Below are 17542 nucleotides of genomic sequence, written 5' to 3' on the forward strand. Positions count from 1 at the left end.
GAGACATGGTTGGCTAAGACAGTGATGAGCCCAAGGTAACCCAGTGAACCTTATAGCTGAGGTAGGTTTTAAATTCTGGTTTCCCTATTCAAAGTCTAATGCTGCACTAAACTACATCAGGCTGGCAGAGAATGGGAGAAAAAGTTGCATCAGTATGTGCCAGGATGGGAAAACAAAAACCAAGAAAGGCATGAAATCAGATAAAGAACATCCAAGATCCACAAAAAGCACAGGAATGTTGCTTTCCAGTTGAATCAGGACTCCGCTTTCACTGCAAAAATGATGGCAATGTTCATGCATGCCTAATTTCAGTACCTTATTTTTTTGTAAACAAACAAAGAAACAAACAAAATCACCACCACACACAAATCATGTAGATTTCTCTAGCTCATAGCTCATCCCCACACACCTGGGGTTCTGAATGTCTACCTAGCAGGTTAAAGCCGTCGCACATATGCTTAAAAATTAAGCATGGAACTCCTCAATAAAGGAGATTTCACCAGCCTTAGCAATTCTCTTCGCCACCTACAGGAAGCTTGGATCTTTGAGACCTGCGGTCCCCAAGTAAGTGAACAATAAGCATGAAATTACTCTGTGAAGTCCACATTCTCTCTTCTGATTAATTATGATTAGGTCAACTTGCAAAATAAGGCAAGTAGTAGCCAAAAGTAATAAGCAAAGGCACTAATAATTTGAATGTGCCACCTTACTGTCATGTAGTCCGCAAAACGCTCCATAATTGGTGAGTAACGATAAGAAAAACAGCATGCCAAACACCAAGCTTCTGACACACAGAGAATGTACTTTCCTACAGACTCATTACAAGAATTTGACAGGAACTTCACAGCTTCTTAGAACAAAGTGCAGTTGAGCATTTTTAGTTAACCCACAAAGCGCCCATCAAGAGGTAGTGATTGTATATAACACACCTCAGTGGGAGCTGTGTTGAGGAAAGATAGTAATGTAGACATAGCAGGCAAATTTTACTGTCACCACAAGCTGTAAACACAGCCAAGCTTTCTCCCATCCCTTATTTTAAAACTACAATGGTCTGTGATCGATTGGGTGGAGAGAAATTGGGAACTGGAGGGTTGTTCTTCATCCATCCTCTCCCATTATCAAGGGCAGAATTAGAAGTGGAGTCTATTTATTAATTACATTTATATACCATCATTAACTTCCAAGGAGCTCAAGGTGGTGTGTATGGTTCTCCTCCTCCTCATTTCATGCTCACAACCCTCTGAGGTAGGTTAGGCTAGGAGATGGTGGTTGGTCCAAGGTCACCCAGCGAGCTTCATTGCTGAGTGGGGATTCAAACCCTGGTCTCCCAGATCATAGTCCAACACTCTAACCATTGCACCACACTGGCTTTAGAACCTGAGAGGGCTGCCAAGACATTTGGTTGCCTGAAGCAGAACAGCAAAAGCACAGCCCCGATCTAGTCAAGATGTTTAGCATCAAAGTTATTCTGGTACCTGAGGGGCAAAATAAGTGTGCCCCTCTCCCTCACAGTACAAGTAACAAATAAAATAAAAATGAAGTAGCTAACAGTTTGCTGCCCACAACCAGTGGCCTGAGGCAGTCATCACAGGGTGATAGGACAAGTCATGAGTCTGAGAAGAAAGGAAGGAACATGCTTCCACCTGCAAGCTTATAATGCTTTCTGAAGCTGCCTTCTGGTGAGTGGGAATCACGAGAGGGTTTCGAAGTGTGTGGACCCCTTTCCCTATAATTCTGGAGCTACTTCTAAGAAGGTGAAAAGACACTCCTCCACCTCTCGTCTCCCAAGTTATCTTTGTCTGTGGTGGCAGTTTTAGGCGTAGTGGGCAAGCTTTGCCTCCACAACAACTTTTTCTCTAGGTTCTATGCTTTTCACTATAGTAATGAACGGCAAGTTACTCTATTCTATGTAAAAGAAACACTATTCACATTGAAGCCAACCCAACCCCCTGTCCCTGGTGATCTCAGTCATCTAAAAAAACTAAGCTTGCTCCTATTTTTGTAGCTCCATCCTGGGATTGATTTCTTGGTCATGCTATAAAGTGGGATCAAATGTCAGCAAGTGTATATAAACCAAAGCAGCTCTATGGCTAAAGCAAGCGTAAGCCAATGTGTTGCCCTCCAGATGTTGGACTCAAAAGCCTCAGCAGCTGCAGTCAGCATGGCCAGTAGTCACAGATGATGAGAGTTGTATCCATTAAAGTCTGGAATGTACCAATATGGACTAAAGCATAATGTTGTTAAATTCTGCTTTCTGTTTTGGACTGTCCCTTGTCTTCTTCATAAAGGATCATTACACATGTGGGAATGGTGGGCAAAATCATCACACATGGCAGCTTTGTGTCATCTACAAGTTTTACCATGCAGGGCAAAGCTTTACAGACTGTAGACGTGGTCTGTAAAACCACCTCATACAACAGTTCTGTAAAGACTGATTTCTTAAGCATCTGGTGATTTCGCATTTCCACCCCCAACAGGGTAAGTAGGGAAATAAATCTCTTGCAGCTACTGTGGCTGTTTTCTTGTACACTTAGTCCTCTTTAACCATGCCTAAATTAGCAACTCCTCTTCCACATTTCGGGGAAAGACATGCTCCTAAGGTAAGCAAAGTCATTTCCCCCTAGTTTCCCCTGCATGAACAACATTCTTTAGCAACCATGCAATCCCTAACTGGCCTAGAATCTGTCAACAGGACAACACTAACAAACATGTTACACAGCGAAGCCATGCTTCATTTTTTATTTCATGGAACCATTGTTTTGAATGCAACAGTCTCTGGGACACGAATGACTGCAGAATTGTAGTAAAATTGGGTCACTGTATAGCTGGAGTCTGTATTTATGGATGAGCAGAGAAAACTTTGCACACAGCTATATCCTCAGTTGTACTTAGAACTAGTTGAAAACAATCAAAGTGAAAAGTTAGTTATGGGTCACTTTAATCCCATCGATATCTTCGGGACTAAATGAGACCAAGTTAGTCTGAATCCAACTCACCATTATTAATTCCTGCTTTTATTTTTGTCTCTTTTTATTTTACCTTAGTAACGGCCCTTAAAGGCTGAAGTTTGCTTTCCCCGAGTGATACAGCTACATGGTAATGTGGCAGAAATAACAAGCTGACATTTCCTAAGTTTTCATATAGTGAATCTCCTAGAAAGTTACAAGTCCCACTTAACTGGACTGGCTCGGGGGCACAGTAGTGCTTACATTCACTTACACAGGAGAGCTTTTTAGTGGATTGTGCCCAGAGAAAATAAAGAGCCAAGGTATAGACCAGAAAAGTTGCTCAAGTTCAAATTTTCTTTGCAATGAATCAGTAATGTGTCCTTACTCATGGATAATTTTGTCTTTTTAAAAAGCAAAAAAGTTACTACCAAAAGCTATTCTTGCAGCCACATTTTAACATAATGAAAAATGCATGATGACTAGAGTGGGCAAAATCAGACCCCCCCCCCCCCGTATTCTCTAGATCTAAAGAGATTCGGTTTTTATTCATAGCTCTTGAGAACTAGGACAGTAAGAAAAGTCACTGAAACTACAGTAATGTTAGTCTCAAGATAAAAAAAATGCCATGGAAGATTTTATAATAACGTAGAACAAAATTATTATTTTTCCACTGAGCCTTACAAACAGCTTCTTGCAGAGTAAACTTAATTCCTTTTTTTACTGTGTTTCTCCAAATGGTAAAAAAACAACCCTTGAGATTTGCAATAATTTTAAAATCAGTAAATAGATACATGGTCCAGAAGAAAAACTATTGAAGGAGGAACATTCATCCTTCAACTATGTGGTAACAAGATTATCTCGCTGGTAGTGTTGGATCTGTGTCTCTGTCTCTCTATCTCTCTATCTATCTATGCCTTGGGCTGGTTTGAAAGCTCCAGCTGTTGCAGAATGTGGCAACTATATTGCTGATGGGGGAACAAGGCTGACAACATGTGACACCATTCTGAAAACATCTGCACTGTTGCCCATCTGCTACCAAGCCAGGTTCAAAGTCCTTGTGGCAATTTACAGAGCCCTGAACAATTTAGGACCAGGGTACCATAGAGGCTGGGGACGCGGGTGGTGCTGTGGGTTAAACCACAGAGCCTAGGACTTGCCAATCAGAAGGTCGGCGGTTTGAATCCCCGCGACGGGGTGAGCTCCCGTTGCTCGGTCCCTGCTCCTGCCAACCTAGCAGCTCAAAAGCACGTCAAAGTGCAAGTAGATAAATAGGTACTTCTCCAGCGGGAAGCTAAACGGCGTTTCCGTGTGCTGCTCTGCTTCGCCAGAAGCGGCTTCGTCATGCTGGCCACATGATCCGGAAGCTGGGTCGACCAGTAAAGCGAGATGAGTGCCGCAACCTCAGAGTCGGCCACGACTGGACCTAATGGTCAGGGGTCCCTTTACCTTTACCTTTACCTTTACCTTACTGTAGAGGCTACCTAAACCCTTATATCCCAGCTTGATACTGACATCATAAGCGCCATTGTTAGTTGCACCCCAGTTGGTGAGACTCATTTGACAGCAGTAAGAAACCAACCCTTTATTTAGTGTTATTGGCATAGTCCCAGGCCAGGCATCCCACACAAAGTGAGAAAGGCTCAGTTCAGTAGACTTCTAAAGGATCTCTGCATTTGCTCAACCTTGACAACCTGTAATGCTGCTGAGGTTCCATTGTGCACATGCTGGTTTTCTGTCTGTCTGTCTGTCTGTCTGTCAATCTATCGATCGATCTATCATTGAGACGTAACAGAGGCATTTCCTGAAAAATCAGGTGAAGAAATAATAAACTTTGATCTAATGTTGTTGCTTGTTTTGGTATCTTTTGCCTACATGAAGTGGAGAGGGAGGGAGGTAGCAAAGAGTTTACATGAATGAGAATAATTTAGTTTCAATATGCCTTTTTGTATAATATTTTGCCAAACAAGTCAAGTATCAAAAAGCAGAGACTGCTTGTCTCTGGAGGCTGCACTGGAGTTCCAAGTTATCTTTTTACCATCGTATTGTGATTGCAATAACAGCATAATGTCTAAAATTGGAAGCACATTAGCAGAAGGAAAGTTACCAAACCCATTCTGAAATATAAAACAAAATCATTATTGTTTCTTTTAACATTCCAGAACTTATTCTTAAAGCTTACGAAGGGTCATGGTGTGACAATTATCCATGCTTTCAAAAATCGTTTTCTGCAAGCAAAATTGCAGTGTAAAACTATATGGAATTGTGTGTAATTTGTAAATGAGTGTTGTGGGCATACTTTGTGGGCTTTACGATGAGAGATAATAACATCTTCCCACTTTTTCTTTTACAAAACTCATATTGGCATCCACATTTCTTCTCATTGTTTCAAGTAACCTAAGTCCTTTTATTTCAAATGTACCAGCCGGAAAGGTCAGTTGCCAAACTCTTTTCAGTGGTCTGATCACAACGAAACACAGCAGATTTTAATCCCATGAGTGTCAGTTTTTAATGCACTTTTTTTTTTACACAGCTAAGTTGGAATATTGAAGATGTGTGTGTTACATACTACAATACATAAAAAATCACTACTCTAAGGTAAACAACCGAGGTTTTATAACATGCCATTCAATAGCCTGAAAGCATGACAAAGCACATGGCAACTTAACCTTTGACTTTTGAGATCAGGAAAATCTTTTTTTTATAGTATCATTTTTGTAACATAGGCGATAAATGAATAATTAGGTCACTCTTTGTGCCCAGATAAATAGAACACGAAAGCTTTAGAATGTGCTTCTATTCAGCAGGCACAGAACCCAAACCTACATATGACCGAAGCAGGGGACTTTACATCTCCTGTAGCCTTTAGCTCAGTACTATGAAAATTGCAGCCATTGGCAGCCCATAAACCCCCTTTTCAGAAGTGATATGTTCAACATTTTTAAAATGACAAATCTGGGAATGAAAATTGGTAGCTTTGCAGAATACAAATATTAAGGTGAAGTCTTCAGTTCCTTGGTTATCACAACAGGGCTCTAATCTTTCCAAGCCATTACACGTGTCTGAAATGCATTACATGTGTCTGTAAAGTGTAGAAACATTTTGGGACTGGTTCATGATGGTGAAATGGCGTGATACAGCAGACAGCATGCTAGATCTGGACTGAAGTTCAAATCCTCATTCTGCCATAATGATCTATGCTGCGCGTTGGGAAAATCACTGTGTCTTTCTAACCTACTTCACAGAGTTGCTTCAATGGCGTTGGGAAAATCACTGTGTCTTTCTAACCTACTTCACAGAGTTGCTTCAAGGGCAATGAATGATATTTTAACTTCAGCCCTTTGGGCTTCTTCTGATTCTGTGTCTTGCCCCAAATAGAATTTTAGCGACTTCTTCATATTGGGAGATATGCTGGGTGGGGTCAAAGTGAATGGCAGATGAAGAGGAGTTGCGGTATAGAGAATGAAGACAAATGAAATGAGAGAGAGAGAGACTGATGGCATAGATAAAGAAGATAGCTGTGAAAAAGGCTTGTCAGATATGTCTAGTTATGGTTGTAAAACTTATTCTTTATTTTGTTCTAGTATCCTTTTCTATAAATAAACCTGTTTAACGCTCTTAAAGTGGTCTGGGAGGACTCAGAAAAAGCAAGTCTCATCTCAAGTATCTTGTACTGATAAACAAAATTAAACATATACAGGGAGAGTCCTATTGCTCTCAGCAAATGTTGGTAGCTAGTTGTTGAGAGGACTGTTAAGGGGAGTCTTAACTCAATGGACCAAGTGACCTAGCAATATTCAGCAGTAAGGGCCTTGTTAGGGTGCTCCTAGGATGTTGCAATACCATCTCATACATTTTGCATCTCTCTGCACCCTGCATTTTGAAAATCAGAAAATCCATTTTATTTTTTCCAAAATCACTAAGGGAATTAAATTAAATTAAATTATTCTGGTTTGGTTTTTTCCGTATTTAACGCACTGGTTCTAAATACATTTTAATTGGGAAATCAGTTCTATTAAAATCAGCAGGACTCATTTTTGGGTAAATATGAGAAATGAGAGGTTAAACATTTCCTGTCAATTCCAATAAGTGCCCCTCCCCTGTCTTCTGATTATGGGTAAAGGGTAAACAATTTTTGCTTCTAGTAATACTGGGGTACATTCTGCTATACTTTCTTAATGGGCTGCACAACAGCAATTTATGAAACTACATTGCTGTCAGTGAAGAATGCACACGTACACTATGGTACATCAAGCTTACAAATAATGAACTAGGTCTGTGCAGATTCTGATATAACCAGACAGAGCATAATTGTTTGTTTTTCCTCTTCAGAGCACAGTTCACTGCTCCTCTGGATGCATCATGCATAAGGAAGGAAACAATGGCCTTAGAAGAAGGCCCATTAGCTATATTTGTTTTATTTGTCTTACATTCCAGTCCTAAACACAGAGACGACATTTATACCTTCACAATTTTGTTTCTGTCTGGCGGATCTGATGCACGCATTGAGGGTACACATTCCTAGCCTGTGGGCAGTCTCCATTGATTTTCTAATGGTCCACACAGAGATGCTACGAATGGAACAGAAAACAGCAAGTTCAACACAAGTGGTATATTCTACCACCTGAACTTTTCTGCAGCTCCAGCGATTCCACTGGTGTTTTCAAAGAACTTCCTAGTGAAATCCGATGCCCTTAATCTGCTTTCAGCTTGGATTTAGAGGCAAAGACCACTTATAGAAAATTTCTAAGATTCTATCATCAAGAGGATAATATCCTCTTCCTACTTAACAGAGATGACTCATTACTTTATGTTGCAATTTCTATCTTTTGAAGGGGTACTTTTATTCTAGTCTTTCTTTTTTAGACCTAGCTCTGGGTTGAAGTGCACTTTTCAAAAACCTTCTAAATTAGCCCTATGCACCAAGGACTGTCCGCCCCACTTATGGATCTTGCACAAGAAAAACTGACAACACTCTTGAAAATTTGAACTGATTTACTGTGCGTGCACAGGCTTGTTAATATTTCTGCTAGAAGTCCACAGAATACCACTGCTAAAAGTCTGCTGAAATGATCAAGGGGACTGTGAGTAAGGAGTGATATACTAGAAGTTAATAAAATTATGTGTGACATATATAAAGTATATGAAGCTTTTCTCCCTCCCTCTTTCACAGACATGTGATGGGGGTGAATGTTGGAAGATTCAGAACAGTGCATAGTTAACTATGGAGGCAACAATGGCCACCAACTTATTGTTGTTGTTGTTTAGTCGTTTCGTTGTGTCTGACTATTTGTGACCCCATGGACCAGAGCACGCCAGGCACTCCTGTCTTCCACTGCCTCCCACAGTTTGGTCAAACTCATGTTCATAGCTTCGAGAACACTCTCCAACCATCTTGTCCTCTGTCGTCCCCTTCTCCTTGTGCCCTCAATCTTTCCCAACATCAGGTTTTTTTTCCAGGGAGTCTTCTCTTCTCATGAGGTAGTATTGGAGCCTTAGCTTCAGGATCTGTCATTCCAGTGAGCACTCAGGGCTGATTTCCTTAAGAATGGATAGGTTTGATCTTCTTGCAGTCCATGGGACTCTCAAGAGTCTCCTCCAGCACCATAATTCAAAAGCATCAATTCTTCGGTGATCAGCCTTCTTTATGGTCCAGCTCTCACTACTGGGAAAACCATAGCTTTAACTTTATGGACCACCAACTTAGATGGCTTTAAAAAGAAATTAGACAAATTCAAGGAAGAAAAGGCTCTGTTGGAGGTGGCATTGCTTCTGAATAACAGTTGCCAGAAACCACAGGAGGTGATAATGCATTTATGCACAGATCCTACTTACAGGCATCTGTGAAAAGGGTGCTGGACTAGATGGGTCATTGGGCTGGTCCAACAGGTTCTTCTTATATTCTTATGAGTTTTGATAAACAGAAACAACCCATATCTTTCCAGCTGAAAGGCAGTATAGTAACTACTTTGATTTCTATGCTGATCAGATGTTCCTAAAAATCTTATTAGCATGGGGTTGGCCTTCTAGTTCCTCCACTCAGACCCTATGTGGCTTACTGGACATTTTGTTGTTTGCCAGTGCCAATGTTTGCAATCTAAATGCAAGGGATATATATATATATATATATATATATACACACACACACACTTCCTCGCCAGTGTTAAGTTGTGGGTGAACATATCAGACGACACAGTGATTCTTCAAACAGCTCTTGTTTATTCACAGGCCAGAACTGAACTGAAGGGTTCAGCCAGCCTGCTTATATAGAGCTCCACTACAGCGCAACAGTAACCACTTTCTGTAACTATCCAATCACTGAACGTCACTTTCAATCCCCTATTTGCATATGTGGACCTGAGTGAAAACTATCTACAGTATCCCCCTGCTGGCCCAGGGTGAGAACTTCAGTACATAACTCTCTCTCTCTCTCTCTCTCTCTCTCTCTCTCTCTCTCGATAGTTATGGACTGAAGTTACTGGGTTGTAGCGGACAAAACTGCCCCATTTGCACAAGAATTTCTGTTTATGCAGTGGAACTTCCTCTCCCCACAAATCTGCTCCAGAGGTTTTTGGGAAAACCCCAGAAGATATCCCTGCCCTCTCTCTGGTGTGTAAAACAATGTAAGAATGCAACTTGAAAAGTGGCAGGGGGAACGATCTCACTGCATTGCAATCCGCTAATGTGTGCATAGCCTTTGTTTCTAAAGGTCTCACCGCAGTCCAGACCACACAAAAACTGCAGTTGAAACATAAACAATGGACATCTTTATTCCTTACAACAATGCATGATGCCATTCCAACGCATTTTGAGCGTGACAAGCTCCCTGTCTGTAAAAACAATTTAATGTGCTCACTGGTATTCTGACAACTCAAAGGTCACTTGATACATTGCCACAAGGAATAGACTTTGCGCCTTTTGTGAACTTCTACTATTTTTTGTTTTCTGTTTGTACAAGGTCAGATCATACAGAATAACCCCAGCTACTTCAGATATGGAAGTGTAAACATTTCCTTCATGGGGGAGACCAAGCTTCAGCTATTCTACTATAGTATAGTGAATGTACTAACAGCAGCCAGCCAGATCCTTCTGGAAGACCTGGAAGATGGTGAGCTCCCCAAGTTTGTTATAGTGCTTATGATTATGGGCATTCATTTTATTTTTTTTACTGATAACATTTATAAGCCACTTTTCACCACATTGTGGCTTTTGTGGCTAATAGTTCAGCTAGGCCCACTGGCAGAATCCTGGCTCTTAACAACAGCAGCAGATAGCCAAGAGATGGGGAGCAGGCTGTGGGGAAACCACAGGAAAGAAGGGTCTCTCATCTGATACAATTATCCTTCAGGCTAGCAGTTCTTAAGCTTTCTTTTCCACGCATCGCTTGACAATTACTGGGAATGGACAACTTATTAAGCTTCTGTTTGTTCTTCAGGCCAGAGCACAGATATATAACTCAAGTTGCAATAACCATAACCTTGCCTTTCTAATGCAATGAATGTGCCTTTCTTGGAAAGCAAAGTTTTTGTAAAGTCAAATGCAATGTTTGTCAGTTTTAGGCTCAGGTCATGTTCAGCAAAGTTACCTTTTATTTGGTAATTTTTTTAAAGGGAAAAAGTGACATACTACACCAATGCTGTATGATGAAAATAATAGGCTCTAGATCAGAGACTTGTTAGCCTAGTTGACGATCTGGCCCTGGTCAAAAACAGCCTCAGTCTCAATAGTAAGAAAAAGTAAATCAAGTGCAAGGCCCAGTTCACAGGTCTTCTATTCTTCCACAGTGTTTAGTGGGCCACCTGGATGGAGCTCACGGATCGCAGGGTGAGAATCTCTGCTATAGTCTTTGAAAAGCACGCAACTAGCTCAGAGCCCATTTAAAGCCTGAAAGCAGTTAATCTAATCACACTATTTCCCACCCACCCCCAAGGCACACCCCAAATTGCTCTAAGGACAACAAGTATCAAAAACGGGGGTTGATCCTGGTAAACAGGGACCACAGTAGCATCTGCTGACATCTACACAGAGAAGCTGCTTAGGCAGTTTACATCTATGTCACTACTTTCATTGTCGCATCAGATGACCCGGTGTATTTCACTGCAGCCCTCATGATAATCAGATACTGTCTCTGTATTTTCCATCTGTTTGCAGTTCTTTCAAGGCTACTAGAAAGGGCCTAGCCTCTTCAGCAGTGAAAAAAAAGATTTTTATTAAATTATAAAACAAGCAAAAAAAAGGCACAGCAAATACAATTAGGGGATACACATTAAAGAACAATTGTTTTCACTGTCACATTACAGAGCCACGCATCTAATATTAACAGTTACACAAGATCAGAAGAGGAGCACAAATTTTATAAATCACAGTTATGAGGCCCACATTTCATGCATTGGAACAGGCAGATTACTTTGCAGATCTTTTGCAGTAGCCTAAGTGATAAATCCCCAGCAACTGGCATAGAAATATCCCAGGTCTTCAGATCCTTTCAAGACTTTTATATTGTGTGTTATTTTCTCAGATATTGCCAAATTCCAGACCTTTTTATACCACAAAGACAACTGTAAATCATGCCATGTCTTCCATTTTTCAGCAATGGAAATTCGAGCAGCTTTCAATACAAACATTACTATTTCCTTTGAATGAATATTTGCTGCCTGATCATCCAGAATGTTTACCAGTGGTAATTGCAAGGTCATTTGAACAGTGGTCCTAGTAATTTTAGGAATATATGTCACTGAACTCTTTTGACAGCTTTGGCTCTATAGAATTACCACTCTAAGATGATGGGATTTATATTATTGCCTCATGTGGTCCCACATTCAGCTGGAAGACAAAACTGCTGTGATAAACCAATAGCTTATTTACAGCTCTTGCAGATGAAAGCCCAAACACCTGTCCGTAACTTCACTCATTTCCCTAGAAGTAAAATGTTTTTCTTAAACTCTCTGCCAGTTCTCTGAACATTAAGATTTTACTAAGCAGTGTGGATCTGCCTATGCAATGAAGATTATATGTATAAAAAAGAATATATTTTTTAAAATCAAATTATTGCAACAATTCTATTTAGCCAACGCAATAGCAGAAGCAGTATTAATAGCAACAGCTTAATGCTAAAATAAACTAACTACTAGGGAAGACAGAAATGTGCAATGGTAACATATCCTTTATGAAGCATCGAGTGGGCAAGCATTGCTGCTAGTTGATGGAAGTCCTTTGATGCGAGTGATGAAGAGAAATGTGCAGAGATAAAGCTATTCAACTATTTGATTAGGGAGGACAAAAAAGTGCCTGACTTACATGCGTTGTCTGATGAGGAGATCTTACAGCCCTGCTTTTTACATTGAGCTTGGCTTCTAGGATAAAGAAATGTACGTCAAACTTTGTCTCCTTTTATAAGAGTGTTAGTTCTATTATAAATTCACCTCAATTTATGCTGCAATTCATATGCCAGAACGGTCACATTAACTGCAGTAGAATTATTCTGGGTAAACTCAGACTTCATTTTTTTGGGCTTGCACAACAATACTCTGAAATAAGTGGCTTGAAGTTCACGACATATCACTTTATTAATATTCCATAAATGTCTTCAGGTGAAATCCTGACCCCCATTATAGTCAATCAGATTTTTTGATGACTGCAGAAAGACTCCCCCGACCTCCTTTTAACATGCTGCAGTGAATACTATCCAAATTCTTAGCAACATTTTGTTAAAAATGAAGTGCTAAGTGGTTTTCCCCTGGCCCAACAATTTGTAGAGCATTTTTCCCTTGACATATTCAGTTGCACCCACATAAAAGCATAATGATGTGCTGAAAATATGCAAGCTTTCAAAAACTTTTTGAGTTTCTCTCCTGTTCTCATTCCCTCCTTGTGCCCCCATCCTTGTGCCCCCCTTTTAGTGCCATTTCCCCCCTCTGCTAGAAAAGGTCATGGCATTTCAAGGTGTGCACTTCCTCAAAAACTATGCCAAGCCTGAACCCTTGAAGTAATGAGTTGTGTCTGCTCTGTCAATGAAATTCTGCCACAGGCAGAAACAAATACAGCAGAACTAAGACCAAGACGCATCTGCCCACTGCCTATGACAGTTTGTGGTTACTAGAATTCTGAAAATTATTGCAAAGCATTTTGCAAAGGGCAGAAAAACATGATTAGCCACCTGCTCTTGTCATTCTTCAAATCTCTGTGTGGTTTTCAACCTCCACATACATGAAACAAAATAATTCAGGCTTTATAAAGCTTTATTCCTTATTTGTCTGTCTAGAAAACAGTACATGCATTGCTCTTTGTCATAATAAAAGCATGTGTTGGTTCTTTATACCATTTAGGACATCTTTAACAACACAGCTTTTTCTGCAAGGAAGGCTAGGGTTTATTTATGTACATAATTTGGTGTAGGGCATGTGTCTGGTAGAACAATCCAAAACCTCTTGGCATTGGGCTGGGGCGGAGGTGGACTGTGCAGAGGTGTCCCCTTCCAGGCTCTCACCAGCCCCCTGCTGAAGAACTCCTGGCTGGTGGCAGGCAGTGAAAAGCCACAAAGAAGAAGAAGAAGAAGAAGAAGAGTTTGTATTTGATATCCCACTTTATCACTACCCGAAGGAATCTCAAAGTGGCTAACATTCTCCTTTACCTTCCTCCCCCACAACAAATATTCTGTGAGGTGAGTGGGGCTGAGAGACTTCAGTGAAGTGTGACTAGCCCAGGGTCACCCAGCAGCTGCATGTGGAGGAGCGGGGAAGCGAACCCGGTTCCCCAGATTACGAGTCCACCGCTCTTAACCACTACACCATACTAACCAACATGGGTGCGTGTGGACAGGTACACTAATTAAGGTATTTCTAGGGTAGTAACTTTGGGGGAGAGTTGTTAGCTTGAGATAGGCACATAAAAAGGTCATGCTATAGAGTAACAGGCTTGGGAAAGTATCAGTGGCTGCATTGTGCTTTTCTTAGAGGGCAGTGTAAAAGGTTTTCAGCTGCCCTTGTATGCTTTTTCAAAAAGTTAATTTGGTTAATTGTGAAGCTGAGAGTACATTCTCATAGTTCTAATAACTGCATGCCAAAACATGGTAGACCTCTACAGATTTAGCGTTCTGAGGATGTGGTACCTCGTGGATTAAAATCTCAGTGACAGGAATGTAGTCTGAGGATGTGGTACCTTGTGGATTAAAATCTCAGTGACAGGAATGTAGCTGATGCTCGTGTTTGTGGGCTGTGCAATGGAATGAGACCAAACCTAAAGTCATTGCATTGAGTTTAGGATGGCAAAATTCAAAGGATACCCAGGTTTGGCTGGGCAATAGTTGGTCAGGTATAATGAAGTGACTTAGCTCCCCCATCAGTGCCTTTCAGAAGGAGAAAATGAGAATTTTTTTATGATTTCCCCTCTTTCCAATACTGTAACCCCAGAGGAGCTGCAGAGCTGAGTGTAGGTTTATCCTTGTTGAGAATCCCAATTTATTATTGTATCTCCCACTAAATTTAAATATGCAACATCATTTGCTATTATGTCACTTTACAAAGCAAATAAATCATTTTCTTCCACAATCTGCCTGTAAACTGAATTAATAAAGAGCATTGCAGGAAGAGGAAATGTAGCATTCCATGATATAAATAGGGTGGAAAAGGCTCATGTTCTGTGGCTGATTGTTCAGGCTGCCCATTTCTGAATGCTTCAATATTTCCATTTTAAAAATAAAATTTAAAAATTATTAAATATTTTCATGAATTACAAGAGAATGTGCAATGTCTCTTTTTGTTGTTGTTCAGATGATGAAGTCTTTTTGTTACATTCACTGTAAGACAATATGGTATTCAAAGGTAGTGGGAGAGAGTAGAGGGGAGAAGGTATTTCTGTTTTTAAAAAACAAAATGGAGGCATATGGAAGTGCGGGTGGGGGGCATGGGGTCAGCTTGGGTAGAGACAAGCAGTAGAGCAGGAAACCCCTTTTTCGTTTTTAAAATAAAAACCATTAAAACTTCCTCTATTAATTCCTGGTACAGCACAGCACTTAGAACCAAGAACTATGATCTGCAAATCACTGGGAGGCAAGACAGCTCAGCAGAAAAGCACATGTAGAAGCTTCCCTACCAAGTTCAATCCCTGGCATATCTTGTTAAAAGGATCAGGTAGCAAATGATGTGAAGGAACTTTGGTGGTGCTCCCAAAGAGCTTCTGCCAGTCAGGCTATATAGTACAAAGTGAGATGGGTAGTACAGTGGTACCTCGGGTTAAGTACTTAATTCGTTCCAGAGGTCTGTTCTTAACCTGAAACTGTTCTTAACCTGAAGCACCACTTTAGCTAATGGGGCCTCCCACTGCCGCCGCACCGCCGGAGCACGATTTCTGTTCTCATCCCGAAGCAAAGTTCTTAACCCAAGGCAATATTTCTGGGTTAGTGGAGTCTATAACCTGAAGTGTCTGTAACCTGAAGCATATGTAACCCGAGGTACCACTGTAGTCTGATCTGGAAGAAGAAGAAGAAGAAGAAGAAGAAGAAGAAGAAGAAGAAGAAGAAGAAGAGTAGTAGAAGTAGTAGTAGTAGTAGTAGCAGTAGTAGTAGTAGTAGTTTGGACTTGATATCCAACCTTTCACTCCCCTTAAGGAGTCTCAAAGCGGCTAACATTCTCCTTTCCCTTCCTTCCCCACAACAAACACTCTGTGAGGTGAGTGAGGCTGAGAGACTTCAGAGAAGTGTGACTAGCCCAAGGTCACCCAGTAGTTGTATGTGGAGGAGCAGGGAACTGAACCTGGTTCACCAGATTACAAGTCCACCATTCTTAACCACTACACCACGCTGGCATCCAAAGGTGGATGTCATTTGTTCCTGCAAGATCTGCAGGTGACCACAGCACACTGAGTTCTTAAGGGTATGAGTCTGGCAGTTCCTGATTGAAACTGGATCCGAGAATTGACCAGAGATATTCTGAGTTGGCTAAAAAGAAAAGGAAGAAGCTAAACTGCAACAAGAAAGACAACTGCAGAGAAGACCTTTAGAAACATTTACTGGGAAGAAGTATTAGATGTGTGCCGAGAAGAAAGGTGCAAATGCTGGTGTGATTCCAATGCTGGTTTCAGTAGGATGAACACATGGGGCAATTTGTTCAGCAAGTGTCAGGCCAAAGCATGATATTTACATTGACCCCTGCCCATGCTATGACTTTCACACATATGTAAGTGTAGCAAAATAAACTTTACACACGGTTTTACTTTTACCTTTGTTGGTAAATGGCCTCGGGCGTTGAGTAAACAAGTAATGATGAATTGTGATACATATGCCTGAACAAAACAGCCCTAGTGAATTATGTGTTTGCTGCATAGCATTTTAATAAGTCTCCTCTAATTTTCTCGTGATCCACTTTTTCTTCCTGTGGGTTATTAAAGTGCTTTTCGTTTCAGTTATTCTATAATGATTCCTAATGCATTAAGACATTTCACTGTTATATGGAAAGTGATCAAGGTCAAGAAAAAAAGGACTATTAAATCTGCTCTTATTCAGTTTTGTATAAAAATATGTAAATGTATGAAAAGGGTATTAATTAACATATGGGTGGATGTAAAAGAAAATATGTATATCCTCATCATATTCACAGGGGACTTCAGCTGAGAAACTAGTTAACTTTTCATCATACATTAGACTAGCAGGTAAACATTAATATTGTTGAAAGCCTTATGATTTTGCTGTGGTGTTGCAAAATCTTTGTCAAGGTGGCATTATGTTGACAGCTGATCTTCGTCTATTATAGCAGTATTTGGCACATATCCTAATATGGTAAACCAGAGACTGTGGAGAGTGCAAGTTGGGCAAGTGGTGTGAGGCAGGAGAGGGCAGCCAGGAAACAGGCAGGGTTTGTTCAAGATTAGATCTTCTGAAAACAAGGAAATAGGTCTTCAGGACCCTGGACAGAGCCCAGGAAACAAACAATTTGTTCCAACCAGGTCAGCCTCAACTGAGTCTTTTTGTGCTCTCTGAACTTGACGTCACCTCTCAGGCTTTGTCTCCCTGATGAGGAATACAAAGACTTAAGAAGGCAGCCCTCTGACCTGGAGCTTAGCACTCAAGCACTCTGCAAGCTCATGCTGCTGGCACTCATGCCCTGAGTCGGTGGTTTGCAAGGCTGTTGGAGACAAGTATTCTGGCCCTGCAAAGGAACCAGGTTGTGGAGCTGCAGCCTTGGGGAATCCAGGTGCAAGGAACTTTGGCATTTTAGTCTTGGTGCTGGCGGTGTGGGAGATGGTCTTCAGCATTTCAGGCTTGGGGAGTCTCTGGTTCAGTAGTCAAAGAAAACTACGTTTTAAAAGTACATTGATGACCCTTGGGGTCCCTTTCCAACTCTACTATTCTATGACCTGAAGGCAGCCCTATATAGGGAATTTTTTTAATGTTGGAAGTCTTACTGTGATGTTTCCATTTGCTGGAAGCCGCCTAGATTGGCTGGGGCAACCCAGCCAGACGGACTGCATATGAATAAACTATTACAGTGGTACCTCGGGTTAAGTACTTAATTCGTTGCGGAGGTCTGTTCTTAACCTGAAACTGTTCTTAACCTGAGGTACCACTTTAGCTAATAACTGTGCCTAATTGGTTGCTGTCATAA

General features: G+C 40.9%; 1 protein-coding gene across 4 annotated transcripts in view; it reads right to left on the bottom strand.

Moving 5' to 3' along the window:
• Positions 1 to 17542, bottom strand: part of EXOC1L (exocyst complex component 1 like) — a 113314-nt gene that overhangs the window by 60280 nt on the left and 35492 nt on the right. For 2 of the 4 annotated variants that reach the window (XM_083630858.1, XM_083630855.1), the window contains exon 2: positions 12243 to 12298. In XM_083630858.1, coding sequence (XP_083486984.1) covers positions 12243 to 12298 — 56 coding nt within the window. Of the gene's footprint in view, positions 1 to 10917; positions 11129 to 12242; positions 12299 to 13263; positions 13361 to 17542 lie in introns of those variants that run through there. The other 2 variants (XM_083630856.1, XR_014552009.1) reach the window with 2 other exon arrangements.

Source organism: Podarcis filfolensis (assembly GCF_964270895.1).
Source record: "Podarcis filfolensis genome assembly, chromosome: 9".
NCBI lineage: Eukaryota > Metazoa > Chordata > Lepidosauria > Squamata > Lacertidae > Podarcis > Podarcis filfolensis.